Source organism: Thermobia domestica, chromosome 10 (assembly GCF_964235325.1).
Source record: "Thermobia domestica chromosome 10, izTheDome1.hap1.1, whole genome shotgun sequence".
Lineage (NCBI taxonomy): Eukaryota > Metazoa > Arthropoda > Insecta > Zygentoma > Lepismatidae > Thermobia > Thermobia domestica.
Window position 1 is genome coordinate 268891478 of NC_137463.1, and position 22554 is coordinate 268914031.

The following is a 22554-nucleotide window of genomic DNA, read 5'->3' on the forward strand; positions in this document are numbered from 1 at the left end:
TAAAGGGGTTAGAGTTAGTAAAACCAAGACATAATATTTACACTGTCCTTTTAGGAAAAATGTGATCGAGACTACAAAAATACAACTGGACGAGGAAATTCAAATACTTGAGATCAATAGTGCAGAAAACTGCAGGAATAGAAGATGTAAGCAGCAGGATTAGCAGCAGTTAAACAAAATGGAGAGAAGCGAGAGGAATATTGTGAGACCATAGAGTTCCAATACGCCTCAAAGGAAAAGTTTACAAAGCCACATTATACAGAGCGGAATGTTGAATGACGAAGGAGAGAGAACAGGAGTTACAATTTGCGGAGATGATGATTCTGTGGTGTGTGTGTCGAGTGAAGTTATCCGTGGAACAGTAAAGGTGAGACTAGTAGTAGAAAGTAAACTGATATGGTTTGGACAAGTAAGAAGACTTTTGGAATAGGCAGCTATAGAACTGAATGTGAAATGAGTCCGAGACCGGCCAAAGAAGAAGTGAGAAGATCGTGTTAAGAACAATATGGTGCAGTGTGGTGTCACGATAGATGTGACACGAGATAGAAACGGGGAGGACAGCGATCTCAAAAGCCGACCCCAGCTAACTGGGAACAAAGGCTTAGAAGAATGAATATATATATATATATAAAATCAAAAAAATTAAGAAATCGATTACCTTTTATCTGCAACATGTCTCAAATATGGCACATTTAAACTCGCCTATTACGAGAGTTTGTCGATTATACAACAAGCTGATACAGGAGAATGTCGACTTAGATTTTGCTATGCCTTATTCAGTCTATGTAAAAACTCTTAAATATAATTTTTGATTAAGAGAGACTTTCAATTCGAACCTGACATTGATTATGGTATTTTGAAATTAAAATAGTATTTCTATTAAATGGAAACATTTCTGCTTCTTGACAGAAATCCTATTTCAACATTTATATTTTAAATATATATATTTTTGTTATGTTCTGTTTGTTTTTCTTTCATTTTTTGTCACGAAGGGCTGATTTTATAGTCTTTACTAGGTTCTATTTGTATATTTGCATTTCTTATTGGAGGAATTAATACGAATATATCTCTTACTTTTGTTTTCTCATGTTCGTGATGTTAATTGCATGTTTATTTTATTTTTATTTTTGTTGTGTGTTTCAATATTTATAAAGTTTGTAATTATGAAAGCCTATTGTAAATGGGAATATTCTTTTCCTGTAATAGGTGTCCAATAAATAAATAAATAAGAGTGGCTCTGGCGAATATATTGCTAAGCGCTACCTTATTAGACAAAGTGGGTTGGGATTCATCGTATAACAGTATGTGGGTAGTTTAATTTAGGGAATGTACCTGTAGATGTCAGAGGAAGCTTATGTGGTGTGTCATTACATTGAAAGAATGTTGAATTTTCTTTCCTACCCCATGTGCAAAACGTAGTCGGATCGCCCGCGAATTGCGGCGGTTTGCCGCCAAAAATTTGACGGGCCGACGCTCTTAGGCGCAAGGGTACCGTTCCGAAATTACACGAATACCGCAATTTTACCGCCATGGCGGTAATAACGCGGTATCCGCCGTTTCTCCTGCTCTGAAACGCTAGTGCCGCCATTAACCCGTCAGATAGGCTCTTCACTGCTGCCTTTAATCCTTGACTCTCAATTTTGGCAACAAAGTATTTTTACTTAAGCGTTGAAACCTCTGTACCAATACATGAGTAAAATAAAAATTTAAAAAAAAAAAAAAACTACCACTTCAGCGTGATACTTATATGTTAATTTAATACCAAAGACATCGCCTTCCAAGCATATCAGAAGTAACTAGTAATTGTCAGTGAGAATTTTAGTTTTGGAGTTTATTATTTGCAATGAGCAAAGCTTTAGGCAGTATATTTGACATGTTTGGCAAGTAACAAATAACGTAACATGTTCTGTTGTAATCGGTCACGAAAATAGTTTTTTAAGCCTACGAACTGTCTTAGAGTAGTTATATGAGTATAATGATGCCACCTGTTGGTCTTATATCCTAGCTCAGCGGACGTTACCGAGTTCTCACAATCATTCAGCGGTTACTCGTCGAAAAGTCTATAACACCGCCTGGCGCAAAAACGACAACTACTATATAACATTACGACGACAGCAGCCGCTTCGGTGGGTTTCTGTTTCGAATAGTCATTTTCCCTTCACTTCGGCGACAGCGACAGCGGACCGATGATAGCTGGCGACGCTTTGCACATGGGATAGTTTACTCAAAAGATAGAAAATGTGATAGATCATTATGTTTCCCCGAACCATTCATGTACAATATGAGCAGAAAGTTGTCTCATCTTCCCTTATATTCCTATATATGAACTATTAATAGTTTTCTCGTAATAAGAAAACAAAAATGGCATTTGTTAATAATGTAAATGATGAAAGCAGCACGTTTTTTGCTTTTCCTGGAAAGTCGCCAGTTCTTCAATACTGATTTTTCAAGAGTCAATGATGTTACACGAGTTGAACGGTCATGGGCCATAACATGAAGAAGACATATCACTCGTAGGGGAAACTTGTGTGTTATAAAGTTTCAATTGGAAAGTCTCTGAGTAGTCTTGGAAAATGTCAAGATAATTAAAGCGTACTATATGATTAGGATTAGGAATTAGATTTCTGGGCTTTTGACATATATGGCCATGTTAACCCGTCTTGTATGAGGGATGACATCCCTCGAAGGACAATCACACTACCTGGGAAGTTCGAAAGGTAAAAAGGAATCGACCTGAGACTATTATGTTAGGTACCATTCCAGCATTTGCCTGGTGTGAATGAGGAAAAACCTCACTCAGGATGGCTGGTCTAAAAAAGATTAACACTTTTCCCACGGAATATCCCGCCCGGGATCGAATCCGGGAGCCCTCGTGTCAACCATATTATACGAATTGTAAGATCAAGACATATAACGTGGAGAGGACACATCACACATAAGGGAGACTAGTTCCTAATATGTAGAGTTCGAATTGGAAAATCTGTTGATAAGAGACCTCTGGGTAGTCTTAGAAGACTTTGCCGATGATTAGAGTACATTATACGAATTGCAAGATCAAGATACATAACATGGACACGACACGTCACTTGTAGGGGAAACTTTTTCCTCATGTATAGAGTTCCTGTTGGAAAACCTCTGAATAAGATGCCTCTGGGCAGGCTTAGAAGACTTAAAGATAATTAAAGCCTATTATACAAACTGTAAGATCAAAACACACAACATGGAGAGGACATGTCATTCTAGGGAAACATTTTCTTTATGTATGTAGTCTCGTTGGAAAGCCTGTAAATAATAGACCTCTGTGTAGGTTAGAAGGTTTCAAGATAATTAAAACAGGGCCTTGAAGTATAGTCTGACGAAGTTATACAGATTGCTATCAAAATAACACGTTAAGTGTCTAGGTTGGAACGGCCAGGCGGCGATTGAATCGCGGGGCTCTTGTGGTATGTTAGGGCAAACTCTATACTATGTGAGGGGCACTAGAACCACTGTGTAAAATGGGTAACCTCTATCTCTGATTTCCAAGGAAAACAAATTGTTGGCGTTCGTTTGTGTGGTGCGAGCGAGACGAAACTGCCGAATGTGTAGGGGATATCAAATCAGTGCAAAGGAATACAGGTCCAAGAAACCCATTAGTGACAGGTACTGGCGAGCATTAAAAACCGTCAGTTGATGACGAAGGAGCTCAAGCAGTTACAAACATGACAGACATACGGGGTCGGGTTGCACCCCCAAAATCGCTGAACGGGGACTTGAACACTTTAGCATGACGCGAATGGTGCCGTGAGTATGCAGCATACACCACTGATGGTTGGAAACGTGTGATGTGGTCAGGTGTGTCATCGTTCCTTGTATTTCAAAGCGCAAGCCATGTTTATGTGTGTTGGACACTCAAAGAAGCGTATGATTGGCAGATTTCCACCCAACCGTGAAACAGTAGCGGCTTTGTGATGCTATGGGGCGTAACATTGTATTTTTAAGAGGTCTTGCGCTGACGGTTATCAGGACGGATTATATCGCCGTTTTAGGATGCCATATGCATCCCATAGTCCAGATGTTATTTCTGGGCAATGACGCCATATTGTAATAAGATGATGCGCCCATATCCGGTGCAGATTTACGCCTCCATCCTCTCTCATAGAACTGAGTGATGCACTGCACGTAGAATGAAATGAAATGAAATCTTTAAGCTGTACGTCACACGATTATGCGGGCTAGGCCAAAGGAGACTGTGATGATGAGAAATGAATAAAGAAAGTGGGAGGAAGCAGGAGAACGACGAGAAAACCCACGCATACGGTGTTTGTCCACCACAAGGTCGTGGCCCCGCGTAGCATAGTCGCTAACGCTCTCGCCTTTGGTGCGACTAGTCCTAGGTTCGATTCCCAGTGGAGAAACTCAGTCGAAAAAGTGTAATAAGCTTTATCAGGCCAGCCACCCTGGATGAGGTTTTCTTGGGTTTTCCTCATTCACACCAGGCAAATGCCGGGGTGGTACCTAACATATAGGTCCCAGGCGGCTTCCTTCCTTCCCTTTCCTGAATAGTGTAATCGCCGAGGGATGTTATCCACTCCATTTTACTTCTCAGTACTGTTTTGAGGTCGAAAGGTCGTCCAACGCTATATAAATCTTACATTTTTCCATGAGTTTCTACATTTCGGTAATCACGTCCATGAAAAACATCTATCCAGGCAACAAATAGTTTTCCTATGAAAATGTTTAATAAAAATACGACGCCGAGAGGGGGAAGGGGAAGCAATATTTAACCAAAGCAAACACTTATTACGACTAATCTGTTACAGTTTAGGCAATACAACACTGCCTTCATCAGACACATCATGTTTTTTCATTTAAACTGAACACAGTTCGAAACCTAGAATTAACAGTATTCATACTTTGATAGAGGAACAAAGAGACTCCGCTGTTGATCAAGAGTGTTGATAACAGTGACATCTAGAGGATTATTAGATGGTAAATTTCATTGTTTTGTGTAAATAGTGGAAACTCAGTTACGTAACAAAATGTTTCTATTTTATTTCAGGAAGTAGACCAGTTGATGTCTCTGTGTTGTAAAGCCATTCTTCTAATTGTAAAACAACTAAGAGATCATGGGTTTGAGTTACTTCCATATCGAGGTCTCCTGATGTTTTCATTATCTTTAATGAGCTGGATGCAACATCACGACATTCAGGTAAATTGAGTAATTGTTAGTTTTTTCTTCAATGTAATATTCGTACATTAACTCAGAAGAAAAAAACTTCATACTTCATATGGATTTACTGGATCACGTTATTGGTTAGCATGTATTTATCGAGTTCTTTGTAGTAAGCGAAGAGTACTTAGAAGACCGAAATTCGATTCTTAGAGATCCCATTTTTACTTCTAGATAAATAAAGAAATCGTCTTTCCAAGCACTTCCAATTTAACCTGATTACCACTTGACTGCTTTTCTGTCTTTGCAAAAGAGGGGAAACCGTGTTTCCAACTGGGTAGCGGAAGAAGTTTTTGTAATATTTTACATTACAGTGAAACCTGTCAACTTGGCCACCTGCTTATCTTGGCCTAGTTCGTCTTGAACCTGCATTTTCCCATAAGACATTCGTTACTTACTACTCTATAAGTTGGCCACCTGTCTATCTTGGAAGTTGGCCACACTGAAGCAACGTTTACCCTATGATGATGATAATGATAAATTTACCTGTGTATCTTGGCCACGCAAAATACAGTTTTGTTATTTTTCTTAACTCTTTTGAATTCCCATATGAGAGGCAGATGTTCTGTATTTGTGACTGGACACAAAGAAGCATAGATTCGCACGATTTGTTCTTGGAGGTCAATGGCCAGAACACTACCCTCATAAAGGGGTGGTGAAGGAAGGTGTGAATAAGAAAAAGCACGTACAGAAATTCAGGAAATGGTTGTACGTATTTGTTTGCCCTGTCTGTTTTGGTAAAATCATTAGCTATATCAACTCCTCTCATCAGTGGAGAGCTTTAGTAATTCCGGAAAATTCTCAAGGTTAAAACTAACCATCTCAATTGTCAACTATTGGCACCTGTCGGTTTGTCAAAAGATAGCGGAGTTTTTGAGGTATGAATTCCCTGAAGATTTTCTCAAAATATCTTTTGCTCCGAGGGAAACACTTCTAGCTCATTAACAAGAGGTAGTTAACTACAATATTAGAATGTGCATATCTGCCAAAAATAAATAAATAAATAAATAAATAAATAAAATAAAATAAATACGTCTAGAATGAACCACCATTCAGTAACAACTAAAAATAAATCACATAAATTGCATATGAATTTCTCAATGTATAACTTAACTTTTCTTGTTTTCAATCTGAATAACTCAGTGTGTTATAATATCAATTTCAATAAACTGCGTACGTACGCTTCTATTTCATGGTTGTTTGTGTTATTGTGTTTTCAATCCGAATAATGCAATGTACCAAACTAGTTTTCAGGAAGAGAAAGGTATGCACATATATTAAACATACTATAGTAATGTTTTCTAGTACTGTATATTTTTATGGTTACTCTATATACATTATTTATAAGTAGCTGTCGTGCTACTGATTATTAAAATTTTACTATCAAGTAATACTAGAAATCCTATTCTAAAAATGCACAAATCACACTTATTTTCTGTAAGTTGGCCACTTTTCGATGGAACCGATGGTGGCCAACATAGACAGGTTTCACTGTATTTAAAATCTATATTTTTCATTTCATTATGCTGACGCTTGCTGTAATTGACAGAACAATTGGTGTTTACTTAACCACTATCAACTGTTATCTATATACGAGATGCATTTAAGTTATAACCCCTCCTATTTTTTTCTCACCAGCTAATCATATGAAAACTATGTAACTTGTGTCACTTCTCGATGTAATCTCGCTGCAACCTACACATTTTTCACAACGTCGATTGTATGGCCGCAGCGGAGCCTTCTTTAGGAGTCTGTTTTGACCACTGGAAAATTGCTGATGCAATAACGGCACGGCTAATAAATGTGCGACCACGGAGAGTGTTTTTCGCCTTTGGAAACAGCCAAAAATCGTCAGAAAAACGCATCAACATTGCCTGACAACATGCCACGCGCGCAGCCTTATGGTCGTCCGTCAGCATTCGTTCCACCCACCTGGAGACACTTCTCGCATTTTTAGGTCTTTATGCAGGATAGTGTGCACAGATTCCACGGAAATGCCAACTTTGGAAGAGATATGTTCCACACTTATTCGGCGACCGGTTTGTGCGAGGCTGATATTATCTTGGTTTGTTGTCACACGACATTCTACCTCCTCTGAACTGTCGTGCTCACGAATACACATTAGACACATCCGTGATATCATCATCACATGTCTCACTCAACTGGGGAGGAGTTTCAAGCGATGTCACACCACGTAAATGGAGAAAACGACTTAATTTTATGAGTATCGTAAGTATCAAAAACAATCATCACTCTCACCGCTACCGCTAGAGTTCTGTGTGCATCTCTTTCACGCATTGACAATGAGTGCTCGCGTATTTTAAAACAAACAGCACGTTTCTATCTGTTTCTAGTCTTGAGAAAAAAGAAAACGGAGGTGTTATAATTTGTATGCAGCTCGTATAGAAGAAAGGGATCAGGAAAAAATTGTTTTTGAAAAAGAAGAAAGAAAAGAAATTTATTTTGTACGGAAAATTTTGGGAACTCCTGATTGCTTATTTTAAAGTGTGATAAGGTTTGATAGTGTGTGTTTTCCATGTGATGAAGAAGTTTTATGAAATGAAGGTTATGACTGAGCGCGGTGGCTCAGTGGTAGAGCGTTCACCTCTGGTGCATGAGGTTCCGGGTTCAAACCCTGCTTCCACCAAGTGAACTTTGTGGTGAGCGTGGGTTTCCTCGGGGTTTTCCCGTTTCCTCCCACTTTCTTCATTTTACTCATTACTCATCATCACCGTCTCTTTTAGCCTAACCGGCATAACCGTGGGACGTAAAAGTCAAAAATTTCATTCCATCTTTTTATGATTGAGGTTGTAAAAGGCTTTGGATTGGAAGTGCAATTGGGTTATGATCTACAGGAGCTCTAGTAGAGAGAGAGATTAAGGATTAGGATTAGAACTGCCTTATGACTTCACTACACCTAAATATACATTTAAAGCAGTCCAACTGATTTTAGTATCAAGCTTCACAGAGTACAAGTACTTGAAAATTAGAAAAAAGTACTAAAAATGAAATGAAATCTTGATTTTGGAAATAAAGTGCAAAAGTAAGTTATTTGAACAAAATTGAAGTGTCTCAAAAACGTTTACTTACAAAAATTCCTCAATATTATGTAAAGTATATGTTTATAAGAAAAACATTTTTCTTTCTTTTAGGTTCAAAGTCTACAAGAGTTTATAAATTTAATGAATCTTCTGCAGGAAATAGGAAAGAGTATTGTAATCAACATTTGCAGTGTTCGCAATTTTGATTTTGATCTTTCTTTGGGACTTTTGCTCAGCATGAAGAAATTAGACGCGTTGAGTGTTCTGGAAACTGCTATTAGAAGGTACATTTTAGTTTTCACTTTGAGATTAATTAAAATTGGTTATCTTTAAGAATTACAAGTTAGCAGGAGTCATAGCGAATCACTTTTTTTTTTTTTTTTTTTAACTAAAAGTTACTTTTTTGGGAGGTAAAGTGACTTTTTCGTGTGATTTATGTTTTGCATTGGTAGTTTTCTAAGAAAAATATTATAAAAATAAATGGAAAAAGGCAGAGACTTGTTACTCATTACTCTTCTCAAAGCTTCAGTACTTACTGCCACATGCGAAACAGTCAGCTTTATTCTCACTTCAGCTTTTAGTCTTTCTAAAGCACAGTGGATGCTTGGTAGATGCTTAAGCTCTCAAGGTGGGGTTGAGAACCCTTCTGTGTCTATTTTTTTTCTTCTATCATAATAGTCTTTTAGTTTTCTCTCGTAATAGTTAACGCTCCGCTCAACGTTGTGTGTGTGTGTGTTTGTGTGGTTCATCATGAAAACTCTTAATGCGAACTTAAATATAATGTCTGGGATGAAGAAATTCGGAAATAGGCCAGAACTGGTTCCACTTACTCAGAAGCTTCTTACATCTGCTAAGTCTGCTTACCGTAACTGCAAAGCATACTTAGAAAAGCTAAGAAAGGAGGAAGCTCAAAAAGAAGAGGTAAAGTAGAAAAGATGAAACTAAACAAGAGAGAGAGGTGGTGGAGAAATTGACAAAGGAAACAAGGCGGCATGATGTGATTTTAGACACTTTTTGGTCACTTTTTCGTGTGCTTTTAGTCACTATTCAATTATTTACAAGAGACCAGACCTCTATGAGCTCTGAGTTAGTCAAAATACTCATTTGACTTGTATGAAATTAGAGAGATGTTTTTGTAATAGTGTATTGAAATGACTATTATAAACATCCAAACTAAAAACACATTAAAGATGCTATGGAAGAAGGTTCAGTTATTTCAGGCTTATCTAAACTTCTACTTCAGCACAAACACAATATAAAAGATGGTTTTTGTATTGATATTGATGAACAACTGAAGGTAGTTTTCATACACTGGTTTCACTCGAAGGCGGCTTACTTTATGACCTCGGAATACAAAAGCTGTTCCCACTGTATGACAAGTATTCGAATTCTGGTAGTGAATATGTTGAAAAGTAGTCAGGGTGTCTATCGGTCACGAATGTCACGAAAAAGTCACGAAATCAGAAAACGGTCATGAAAGTCACGAAAAAGTCACGAAATTTAGCTTTTGGGTCACGATTTTTTTGTACTGTACAAATATAAGTACAGATTGGGAAATTTTGTTTTATAAAACGTCGAAATTCACCACCAAAAATATCTATGGTCGGCTTTAGACGCTACCAAATCGCAAGCAAAGTACGTTTCTATCGCATGGATGAAAATTCGGCCTAACTCGCACGCAAATTCGCTCTTGAAAATGTTAGGAAATTTTATGATTTGGTAAAGAAAAGGTCACGAAAAAGTCACGAAATTTCATTTTGGAATTTTAGTAGACACCTTGGTAGTGCAGTCTGTGCTGTATCTGCAACAATAAATATTTCAAGATTAATGTCTCTTCTTTGTGTATATCGGCTTAGGGAAACTTACTTTCTGAACGCGCCTTCTATAATTGTAATTAATTTAGGGATGAATTGATGTATCTCCGTGATACCGTGATAAGATATTTGTTTAGATCACCGTTAAAAAAAAATATATTTGTTTGTTTAACGACTTCGGGTATCTTTTCAAAGGTAGTTAATGATTTGTTATATATTATGTTCAAGCTGTTTCTCGTTATTATAGTTCGGATGTTAAAAAGCTAATGAGAAAAATGTGTAAATATAAAATTGTTAACATACTTTCTCGAAATTTATTGTAGAGCTCCTTCGCGGCTAAGCGGTTAGCATACGTGCCTTTGGCGTGGGAGACCCGGGTTCGATTCCCAGCGGGAGCTCATGTGCTTCGGATTCCACGTTAATTAGTAGGTTCTGTGTCATATAGCCTCGCTGCTGAAAGGGACGTTAAACTCAAAATCAACTCGAAATTTATTGTAAAGATTAGAATGGAAGATTATTAGTTCAGGTTTCCTGTTCCTATTATACAACAACCTAAAGGTATATCTAAGTGCTTCATTAGATATAATTTCTCTTGTATGAATGCAATATTCAGCCAAAGTCCAGTCTAAGTATTAAGGTTAAAAATAATGTTCGGAGAGTTAATGTGTTCTATAGGCTAATAGAATTCTTTTCGGATCTCGATAGATTGTTTTTTATACTAATTTGGAGAACATTTGTGTATATTTTTTCACCGAAATAAATTTATTTTTCAATATGTCCAAATATGGTTAAAACTTTTTGTTTAACTTGAAAATTTGAATTTATAATTTTTACTGGTTTTTAATTGTTGTTGTTATTATTATTATTATTATTATTACGCATAGTCGCTAATGCTCGCTTTCGGTACGAACGGTCACGAATTCCATTTCCGGTGGGGGCACTGGTTGAAACAGTGTAAAAAGCTTTTCCAGGTCTAACATCCTGAATGAGGCTTACACCAGGCAAATGTCGGGGTGGTACCTAACATACAAATCCCAGACCGTTTCCTTCCTTCCATTTCCCTAAGAGTGTGGTCGCCGAGGGACGTCATCCCTTATACGTGACGAGCTAGGATATCCATAAATACCAACAGCCGATAAATCTAATTCCTAATCCTAATGCTAAGAACATTAATATTATAAGTTTCACTTATTTTCAAACCTCTCTTCGTAGTATTATGCCTTAGTTTTATTTATATTCTAACAACGTAACAAAATTATAATAAAAAAAGTATTATACAAATGTTCTCCAAATTAATACAACCTCTTATGATAAAAAGGTATCAGATGCTTTTGAAACGTTAGTTCTAGTACAATAAAACATGGATAGAGTATCAAACCTCTTATTTGTTGAATTATAAACATCTCCGTGGAAATTATGTGGAATATACGAACACTTCTACTTATTTGAACACTTACGAAAAGTCCCTATAAGTCCACTTAATGTTGAAAGTGTTTATATTCTTTATGCACACATATAAGGCTATAAATGATCTTTTTATAAACCTCTTAAAACACATTTTACTGTTACCTTTTCAAAGGTCAAGCAAAACGAAGGAAGACAGAAGGAAAACTTATTGTAGGTAAGTTCTCGAAAAATACAGAAGGGTAATATTGTTCATTTTTGTTTATGTCTAATCTTGGCACATTTAAACAGATCGCCACGATTAAGCCTTCTCTGTTATATTCAACCTTACCAAGGTATTTGATAGCCCGCTCCAGCCGGATTTGAGTTGAGTTGATTTTGAGTTTAACGTCCCTTTCAGCGAAGCTATATGAGACGGTACCTACTGATTAACATGGAATCTGAACCACATGAGCCCCCGCCTGTCCAGACAGATTTATTGACCTATGAGTGCTATATGTTTTCATCAATGTTCAAAATTGTGGGGTACTTGTAGAAAATTTTAGAAATCACTATCAGATTTACATTACCAGGTGTAAAAAAGATAAAATATAATAACACAAGTCTTTAGTTCGTCGTACTGCTTGTTGGGTAAATACCTATTAGCATTCTGAATGCAATTGTAAATCCAGAAGTAGGACCGCTTTCGGTGTTCCGCTACTTAGAGAGATAAGGGAGTATAGATATTGCAACTGTTTCCTTCAACTGACTGACGATCTTACCTGCATTTATTGTCATGGGAAGAAGAAGAAATAAAGATTTTACCATAGCGTTTTTTTAGGTAATTACCATTAAAATTTGGACATTTAAATTATAGTATGCGAATGGCAAACTAAGATATTTATAACACGCTATGTTTTAATGTTGTTTTACTAGGTATGTTATTTTACTATTACTATGTATAATTTATACAGTACAAGCGAATGCATAGGTAGTAATTTGTTATTGTATTAGAAAAGCGTATATCACAGTCTGAATAATTTTTCTTGCCAAGTATGCCCTTTTCCTGTAAGTTGGCTACATTTTTTAATGAAACCGATGATGATCAACGTCAACAGGTTTCATTATAGTAGCTTTGTGTTGAAATGTATTTTTACATTGATTTGTTTTGTTTGTTGAAGGTTTGGTAAAGATGACCGAAGAACCTCGGCCATCTCTGCCTTAGGCATGGTTTATAGCAAAACAATGGGATTAAAGAAGAATTACATGAATTTTGAAAAACTACACAAAAGCAATGAATGGGACAGAAGACTTAGGCATTACCAGATAGCCTGTCAACGTAAGCGGTTTTCATTGTATTTTCACTTAAGTTCTAAGTTTCTAATCGTAAGTCTTGTACCGTTCAGTTGAATTATGTCAATGAAATCGAACTAATATTCTTCATTTTGTTTTTCAAATCCTATTCTGTTCAAAAAGGGAATTAAATAATAAACTTCAATTCTAAATCCATGGTAATCCTCCAACGCCCCTAGAGCCTTGGTCACGGAAATATAAATAGGAGTAAAACCAATAAAAAGGAGAACACGCTGGCTCACAAGGAGAAGGCAGACTTTGGTAAGTGAACTTCGTGGCCATTTTTTGCGAGGTGTTAGTGCACATTTAAAGAGTTAATACTACAAACTGGGAAAGCGCAATGGGCAAAAATAACGGAGGAAAACAGTCTTCAAAAAGTTTTCAACGCCGCACATATACCCGTACGACGCACAAATTTATCAAGTGATGGCGTGGCAGAGTGAGGAAAGTGTGCGATTCATATACAAAGGGTCCCGGGGTCGACTCCTGTTCGAGTCAATCTTTATTTTGTTTTTTGCTTCAACCAATAAAGTAGCCATTTGTAACTGTAAATAAAATATTAAATTCATCATATGTTTATAATGAATAAAACAATAGACATTTTCAAATCTTTCATTGTTCCATGTTAACTAGCAAGAAAATTTAATCTATTCCGTAAATATACTGATATCACGAGTTATATTATGGTTACGACAGTCGTTGTATAATAAATGTGCTTGACGCTTCGTGTCTACGTCTGTTGATAGTGTGCGAATTACAAAGGAGTTGAGGGGGAAATCCCCTTTGCTAATACTGGATGTTGCTATAACAAAAGATTTCCCCCTCATTCCCCTTGTAATTCGCACACAGTCAACAAATGTAGACACGAAGCTTCAAGCACATTTTTTACACAACGGCTGCGGTAGCAATAATATTTACGAAAGAGATTAAAGTTTGTTCCTACTTAACATGGAACATTGATATATTTTACAAGTGATTGAAAATTTCTGTTGTTTTAATACATTATAAACATATGATGAATTAATATTTTACTTATAGTTACAAATGGCTACTTTATTGGTTGAAGCAAGAAACAAAAAAAGTTTGACTCCAACGGGAATCGAACCCGGGACCCTTTGTACTTCAGTCGCAGATCCTTGTTACTCTGACACGCCGTCACTTGATAAGTTTGCGCGTCATACGATATATGCGGCGAGTAAAAAACTTTAACACAGTTTTTCTCCGTTATTTTTGGCCATTGTGTTCTCCTAGTTTGTAATATTAACTCTTTAAATGTGCACTACCATCTCGCGAAAAATGGACCCGAAATTCACTTACCAAAGTCTGCCTTCTCCTTGTCAGTGGTGGATCGCTTACTTCTGGTACATCGGATCCCTGATTCGATCCCCGTCCAAGTAAGCTTGTGGTGGACATCATCAATCCCGTGGATTTTCTCGAGGTACTCTCGTTTCCTCTCACATTCTCATTCCACAAATTCTTCCATCCTTCACTTGTTTTAATCATTCGCCCCCCTTAGCCTAAAAGCTATAATCGTGGGACGTTAAACTGAAAGATTATTTCAAACCAAGAAAAAGTATCAAGTCAATAAAAATAGAACTGTAGCTTTTCAGAATCAACTAATGAAAAATGTTTTTATTATGACATATTTGTTTACTTTAATTCAACATTTATGGCTCTACGAAGCGTATATGGGGACTACAAAGAGAAGTATTGCAATAGTGATTAAAATAATAAAAAAATAATAAGAGTTTCGCTTCACATTATGAAACTACGCCAGACTCTGTAACCGCTTTCCAGATCTTCTCCTGTGATCCAACCATTAAATACCTTCGAAGAAGATTAGCTTACCTGGTTAAGACATCAAAGAACATCTCTAAAAGGGAATTACTAAACTCTTCTGTTGTCATTTTCAGGTTTCGACAAAAATGAAATGAGCATGAAGCACCGAGGGGTTCGGATGTCTCGTCTCAAAATCCTCGTGGACATCCAGAGGATTGCTTAGACCGCGACACACAGAAATACCATTCACACATGAAAGGAAACATATTAAATAGTCATAATATACTTATTTATTAAATCAACTATATATATAAAAATAATTATGCAGAAGAAAATAATCACAACACGAAACACTGGTATAGATGTGGGTAATTGACTTCTTTGACTAACACTAAAAAGAATACACTTCGTATATCAAAAATACATAATAGCCCTTGTAAATCTTTATCTGATATAAACACGAATAAAATTTTATATTTGGAAGATCACTGTAGACTCCACTAAATGACGCACATGGGGTCAACACTGTGGGGTAGCACTGGGAGTAATCCCGCGAAGTAGATTCCAGACTGCTGCGATGAGAATCAAACAAAAAGATTCACAGTGGCAGTTTACTGGAACAAACGCTTGCAGTCGCTTGCAGTCCAAGTGGTTGATGGGAACCGATAATTACTTATGCGAACTTGATCAAAGGACCAGGGAATTCACTGAATAGGGCTAGTCTCTAACAAAGTCCTTGGACGACTATATTGTAACTTGGGCTCCTTCAAATAAGTAGATAATGAACCAATCATAGTGGCTGCGTCGACATGTGGAGAAAAACTCCCTGACTTCAGATACTCGGGTTAAGAACTGGACTAACCAACTGGTCAAGGTTGGTAGTTCATTTTAAAATGTAATTTTGTTTAAGCAACCAGTATGGATATGTAAATCAAACGTTAAAAGCATTTGCGTTAATTCCCAGTTCACTGGCCACAATGTAGAAAAAGTGATTAGTTCAAACGTTAGAACTTTGAGATAAGAACATGCTGGGCAATATTGGTTGGCGTCTGTCAGACGTTCTGTGCACCTGCGCTGCCAGTATATCCATAAGTAATCGAAGAAAACAATTCAGTTCCAAATAATTATATAACGTAGTCTATGCATATTAATGAGTAAGGAAGCAACACAGAAGTGTCCAAATAATCGAAATATGATTTTCACACATATAGTTCACAAAATGAATAGCGTCCTTGTTACTCACTAAAATCTTTTCACTGTGAAACGTTTCGAATATATGCATTGGTGAACGATGAAAGGTTCTTTTGTCCTTACTCGTGAGAAAAAGTCAAGTTATTAGCTATTCCCATCGAAGAAAAGAAGTTACTTTTGTTGCAAGAATGAAATATAAGTCGAAAAATGGTTTCTGTCTTTCAAAAATATACAGAGCGTCCAAAAATTACTTATTTAACCCGGTAACGGTTATAACTCAAACTATGCAAATGCAATACTGAAACCGGAAACAGTAAGTCTATAACTTCAGTTGCAATAGAGGGTTAAGGCCAGAGGTGGAACCAGTTTTTTGTACACTGAATCCTTATCAAAAAGCCATTTCCTACTCTTGCCGTTTATCCTCTGTGGAGATCAATCTTGAAACTGGAAGTGGTTACTTGCAATTGCAATAGGAAAGTAAAATTGCAAATGGCATCTATTGTTTCAGCACTGAATCTATGTCCAAAAAAATCTAGGTTCAAATCGGAAACCGAAGATTTTCGCCTTTTCTAGTTTGAATAGCCGGTCGAGAAAAAACTTATTAAACTTAGATCAAAAAACTATTTCTTGTTATCTCTTACCGTTTTTATTGTATGGAGATCACTATTGAAACCGAAATAGTATTCAGTTTCTCCCATTTCCGGTTTTAGTAAAGAAGTTTGCGGATGGTATCTTTCTTGTGTCGCTGTCTGTTATTGTTTTTGCACTATGACGCCGAAATGGTCTGTTTCCATTTCAGTTTGATTGAGGGTTAAAGCTGATAATGAAATTATTGTTGGGACGCTGAAACCGCTTGTCACCATCCTGTTACCGTTTTCACCCTGATACATGTTGACAGATGTATGGGCGAACGGACATACCTGTTGCATAAGACTTGCCACATTTCTGCTAACATAGTTTGGAGGTGTTGAAACGCGTAGCTTCTTGCTGAATATGTTGTTATCATTCAACGGTAGATTATCTAGTTGGAGTCCCGTTAAGTTGCAGATCCACGTTTTACATAGCCTCGGTGCTTCAATTAAAAAGAGATGTATCAAACAGGATTTTCGGAGCATTTAAAAAAATAATATATCACATTATGCATAATGGAAACTAAAGTTTTTATTTTCTAATAATGTAGAGCAGAAACTGGAACTCATCAATTGGGTTTGTTTTCGACATTTAAAAAGAAGAAATGGTAGCCAGAAGATAAGTAGAGGCTTAATAGATACGACCCGTAACAATTGGCAGAAACTCAGTGTTTTTAAGTTTAATTCGAAGAAGGTATAACAGTATTATATCTTTTTCGTGATTTTTTATTGGTCTTACATTAGGAATTAGAATTAAAATGAAAAACTTGAAATAAAAGGAAATTCAGTAACAAACACCGATCTTTTCTAAAAACGTTCTAAAATTCCGAGCAGTCGAATAGTACGCCTGCACTCGGCGCATATATCTTCAGTTCAATACGTAGTATTTATTACTCTCCATTACTCAAATACTGACCTCTGTTTGCTTGATACTTCTGTTTTTTCATTACGGTCCCGGGTTCGATTCCCAGTGGGGATACTCAGTCGAAAAAATGTAACAGTTTTCAGGCCAGCCGCCCTGAGTGAGGTTTTTCCTGGGTTTTCCCCTTCCAGACAAGAATGCTGAAATAATACCTAACATACAGGTCACAGGCAGATTTCTTCCTTCCTTATTTCCTGAGTAGTGTGATCGCCGAAGGACATTATCCCTGTGCGTGACGGGATAAATGGCCGTAGATGTTTTTTTGTCAGAACCAGAAATGTGTATAAATAAATCAATTAATTCTTCATTAGCATCTTCATAATGTATATCCTATATTTTGTTAGTTGTTCCATTAATTTAAGTTTTTTCTTGTGTTTTAGGTACTCTGTTCCGAACCAGTACTCAGGAGAATGTAATGATCTTAGGGAAACTGGTTGCACACTCGGATGTGTCGGCATCAAATATCGAGGAATACTGCTTTGATTTTGGCTTAGAAACCGAGTATGCTTTGCTTTTGTTTCTTCAGTCTGTTTTGCTTTCTTGGAAACCTGCAATACAAGAACAGACGGGAAAGAAAGGTAATCATTGCTTTTAATCAGTTGATTTGTTCATTTGTTTTCAAAATACAGCATCGTCACAGAGAGTTTCAGTTCATTTTTGTCATATTCCAAACTTTATCAATGAATATACGTATAACTGTAATGTAGTTGAAGTACAGAATGTTTCAAAATGAATATCAGGATTTTATGGCTTTGTAATATTTATTACAATTAGCTTATAATTATAAATAATACATCAAGTGAAAGAACAACTCAAACAGTTTTGTACGCACGCATGCGCATCCAGTGTTTCCTCTATCTGCCGTTAGAAAGCGCTAGTAGCAAAGACGGCGACTAGTGTGCAGAAAGCTTTTGTGTTTTACATTTTGCAAAGACTAAATCTGTAGTTTCAGTGCAACCATCTGTGTAGAGAATTTTAAGGATACACTTACCACCACATACTTATCGTTTGCAGTTGCTGCAAGCTCTAAAGCCTAGAGACTGCGGTTTACGTCCAACTTTGCAAATAAAATGTTGCTGCATGACGATGAAGAAATTTTGGATCGTCGTCTTCAGTGATAAATGGACATTTCACCTAAGTGCTTATGTGAACACTCAAAATGTTCGCATCTGGGGGTTGGCAAATCGTCAGGGGATGATACAGTTGCAACGAGACTCCCCTAAATTGAATGTGTTTTGTGCCATATCCCGGCGGAAAGTTTATGGGCCTATCTCGCCTATCGACTCGATGTATGCCATGTGACGAATGGTGCTCACATTAAATACTTGTAGCAAAACTATTTGAGTTTATCTTTTATTTTTGATGCATTGTTTATAATTGTATATTAAATTTAATAAATACAACAAAGCCTTCAAACCCTGATGGTCATTTTCAAACACTCTGTATTAGATTCTGATGTGTTGCCTGACAGTCTTAGTCGATCTAAGGTTTATACCGCGCTAACTTCGTGTTTTCAGCTTCAGGTTGGTTTAAAGGGACAAGTTTGACGATAGATGTCACTACAGTCTTCGTATCTCTCTCTCATGTATTTTTTTTACCTTTCACGAAAATTCACGATTTATCTTAGAAATTTCAACTTAGAAATTTCAAATTTTTAGAGGAGGAACTTCATAATCTATCGAAGGCAATAGTACGTGTCGATTTTCTATTTAGAATTTTCATTATTGAAATGGATATCCAAACCTTTAACAATATAACTATTTCAACAATGAAGAAAATTCTAAATAAAAAATCGACATGGACTGTTGCCTTCGATAGGCTATGAAGTTCCTTCTCTAAAAATTTGAAGTCTCTAGGTTGAAATTTGAAAGAGAAATCGTGAATTTTCGTGAAAGGTAAAAAATACATGACAGAGATACGAAGACTGTAGTGACATCTATATTCAAAGCTTGTCCCTTTACACCAACCTTAAATCAAATTATTTGTAACGCTGTTGTGAGGCGTTTAACAGTCCTAGAATATTGATCATCTGCTAATCATGAAGAACGTAATACTGAATTAATAATAAACACTGAATATGAAACGTTTTTCTTCTTTTTCTTTTACATCATTAATTGTAATAAGATATATATATTTAGCTTCAAAACTAGAAATTTCATTGCTTAAAACTAATATGCTTGTCACTGTTATTAGTATGTGCATCATTTTTAGGACTGTTGGATCGCCACTAGAAGAAAACAACAATAAAGCAAGCCTGTTATATATACAGTGCATAGGACGAAATAAATAAGCGATTGTCATATTTTCCATTGTACAGAGTGATTTTTTTTTTTTAACTCACGATTTCATTTGGGTCTAGAATTTGTAACTGAAATCCTATTTTCTTGCTATTTGTGGCAAATGGTCAAGGAAGGATGGGAGATTTATGGAACTATGTTTACTGGTTTAAATTCATCCGGGGTAATATTGACTACGCCTCAAGAAAAACACCAAATATTCGCCAGTGTACCGTACAATTGGAATTAGGTGCGATGCGATGTGGAAATTTGAGTTTTCTTCGTTAAATGGCAAACTAGCCAAGGTCAATAAAAAACAGGAAATTGGGCCGTTGTATTGGGAATTATCCTGTACAATTCTGTGCTACTGTGTGATTATGATCAGAACAGAGTGAGAATTAGTGTACTCTTTGGAGTAACATGAGTTTATCGTTAAAAGTTTTTGGAGCACGGAAACTGTTGTTGTTACAGAAAGGGCATTTAGAAACAACTTTGTGTCACCTTCTGACCCAGATATGAACATAATATGGTCACTAGTGAGTAAATTGGAAGAAAGAGGATAGCTTCTGAATGAGACAGGAAAGCATCGGACCCCGCAGGCTGATGTTGTAGATGTCAGTTATCGACTCTTTAAATCGCCCAAGAGACCTCTCCATTGCTTGTCGCAAGAAACCGGCTATAACTATTCAACATGTGATTTATGGGTGTTACTGTTAACGTTTAATTTGTATTCTGCAATTTCACTTCATAAATCCAAAACCTCATTCTGATTGTAAGTTATACTAGCAGATATTTGCTGTTTTCTTGAAGCGTGGTCGATTTTACACCGGATGAATTTAAACAGTAAACATAGTCCCATTAGTCTCCCATTCTTCCTTGATCATTTGCCACAAACTGCTTGAAAATCGGACTTCAGTTAGAAATTCTAGACCCAAATGAAATCCGTGAGTTTTGAAAAATTCACCTTGTACAAACTTTGCTTTTAATAGACTTAAATCTGATTTAAATTACTTGCTGAGGAAAACAATACGATATTGTCTGATGAAGCCAAAGTAGGTAGTTAGCGAAACCGTTAGACATTGATAATTTTTTAGAGTAAACGTATGGTTTTGCTCAACGAGTAGTTTAAATGAGAGACAGTCGATGTTCTACAAGATAATTGACAACAAATTACATACTTTTTAGCGACATGAAAATTCGATTTCCTCGAAAACCACTCATGATAATTTACTCTCAAGCATCTCATTTGGTTCAGCTCAATGAAATTATCGATTTGTATATGCCTCATCATTCGTCATTCTTTTTTCCGTTAAGAGTCTTCATCCCGGCGAAATTAAAATACCGCTAATTTTACAGTAATTGTGTGATATCTTCAAATAGATAAAAGATAATCGAAATGTGGAACAAGAGCGCCCTAGACAATATTATATTTATCACAAGTCACCTAGCGGCTTTCCGTTTTCAGCTGTTTAGAAACGCGAAAATAAATACCGATTTTCAAAATGGCCCGAAATCGAAAGCAGATAAGTGAGTCGTGATAACGGTATCTCATGTAAAATAATATTGTCTAGGGCGCTCTTGTTCCACATTTCGATTATCTTTTATCTATTTCAAGATATCACATAATTACTGTAAAATTAGCGGTATTTTAATTTCGCCGGGATGAAGACTCTTAAATACTAATCATATGGGTAAATTATCTTCTCACATTTAGTAAAAAATTATATAGTTACATTTACAAATAGGTTATTACCAAATATTTCAATAGAATCGAAATATTTTACGATTTGATTTTTCATCTTCTTTTGTTCTTTGTTGTTTGGTTTTGTGGTTTAGTTTATTTCCAGTTATTTATTTAGTTGTTGTTGATGTTTTCGTAGAAGTAAAAATAATTGGCCATGAAGAAGAACTGGAGAGGAAAGTAAACCAAGTAATTGATAGAATTTCCGATAAAAGAAAAGTTTTTGACTTCTTAAAGAGTTTATGGAGTAAGGTTAGTTGTTACTTTATTTTCATTCTTTATCAACTGTATAGCTTAGATGTTGAAACAAAATTTGGTTTTTTGTATACTTTAACCCAGAGCGTAAAACTTCAAAGTCAGACGCACTCGCCAATCCAAAAATAATGGTCGCCAGTATCTTTTACGTACAAATTATGACGAAAGGTCTCCTCCATGGCCTTTGGTTTGACAAAGAAAGCGATTATATCAGGGCATAAAATTTCAAAACCAAACAATCTCATTCAGGATAATCAATTTTGAATTTGGACAATTTATATACCTGTTGGAAAATATCTTATATTAAGACTTAACGTTTAGTTAACGCTCTCTTTCTGCACTGAAGTACTAGTTGTCGATTGCAGTTTTCGGATTAAAGTCCTTAAGTGAAGGTTCATTAATGGAGATTGTCAGCAAATCATCCAGTGGCCTACTGAACACTGGTCGCCAGCTCTAAATTTCTAGTCGCCAATGGCGAATTGACGACCGAAAATTTTGCTCCCTGCTTTAACGGCTTGCGTTCTACCACCATTGAGTTTTCTGCTTTCAACTACAGCTAGTAAACAAAACAATCACAGTGCCAGTCTTATCAGCCTGGGCTACACGACTATTTCTTACGAAGTACCTGAAATTTAAAATAAATTTCTAAAAATAAAAGAGCCGATACGCTGAAACTCAGATTCATAATGGTTAAAAAGTTGCATGCCTTTCATGGTGTTAATAATAATAATAATAATAATGTCCAGTAATATATAATTGCAATCTTGTAACTAAAATGTCTTACGTACATATATAAAGATGCTTTTAAAATGTCTGATTCTTACATCTTAATTTAATAATACAATAATCGCAATGATAATATTTCTTAGTGATTTGTTTCTTGCTTTTTTCTCTTTCTGTAAACAGGTGAAAGTAAACTGCTATTGTTTGTTTTCTTATAGCACAAATATTGAGTTTC

General features: G+C 36.2%; 1 protein-coding gene across 1 annotated transcript in view; it reads left to right on the forward strand.

The window, feature by feature from the left end:
• rod (kinetochore component rough deal) overlaps positions 1-22554 on the forward strand; it is a 224765-nt gene that overhangs the window by 110670 nt on the left and 91541 nt on the right. Inside the window, exons 24-28 of the mRNA XM_081729572.1 lie at positions 5042-5191; positions 8365-8537; positions 12632-12789; positions 17705-17902; positions 21481-21593. Coding sequence (XP_081585698.1) covers positions 5042-5191; positions 8365-8537; positions 12632-12789; positions 17705-17902; positions 21481-21593 — 792 coding nt within the window. The remainder of the gene's footprint in view (positions 1-5041; positions 5192-8364; positions 8538-12631; positions 12790-17704; positions 17903-21480; positions 21594-22554) is intronic.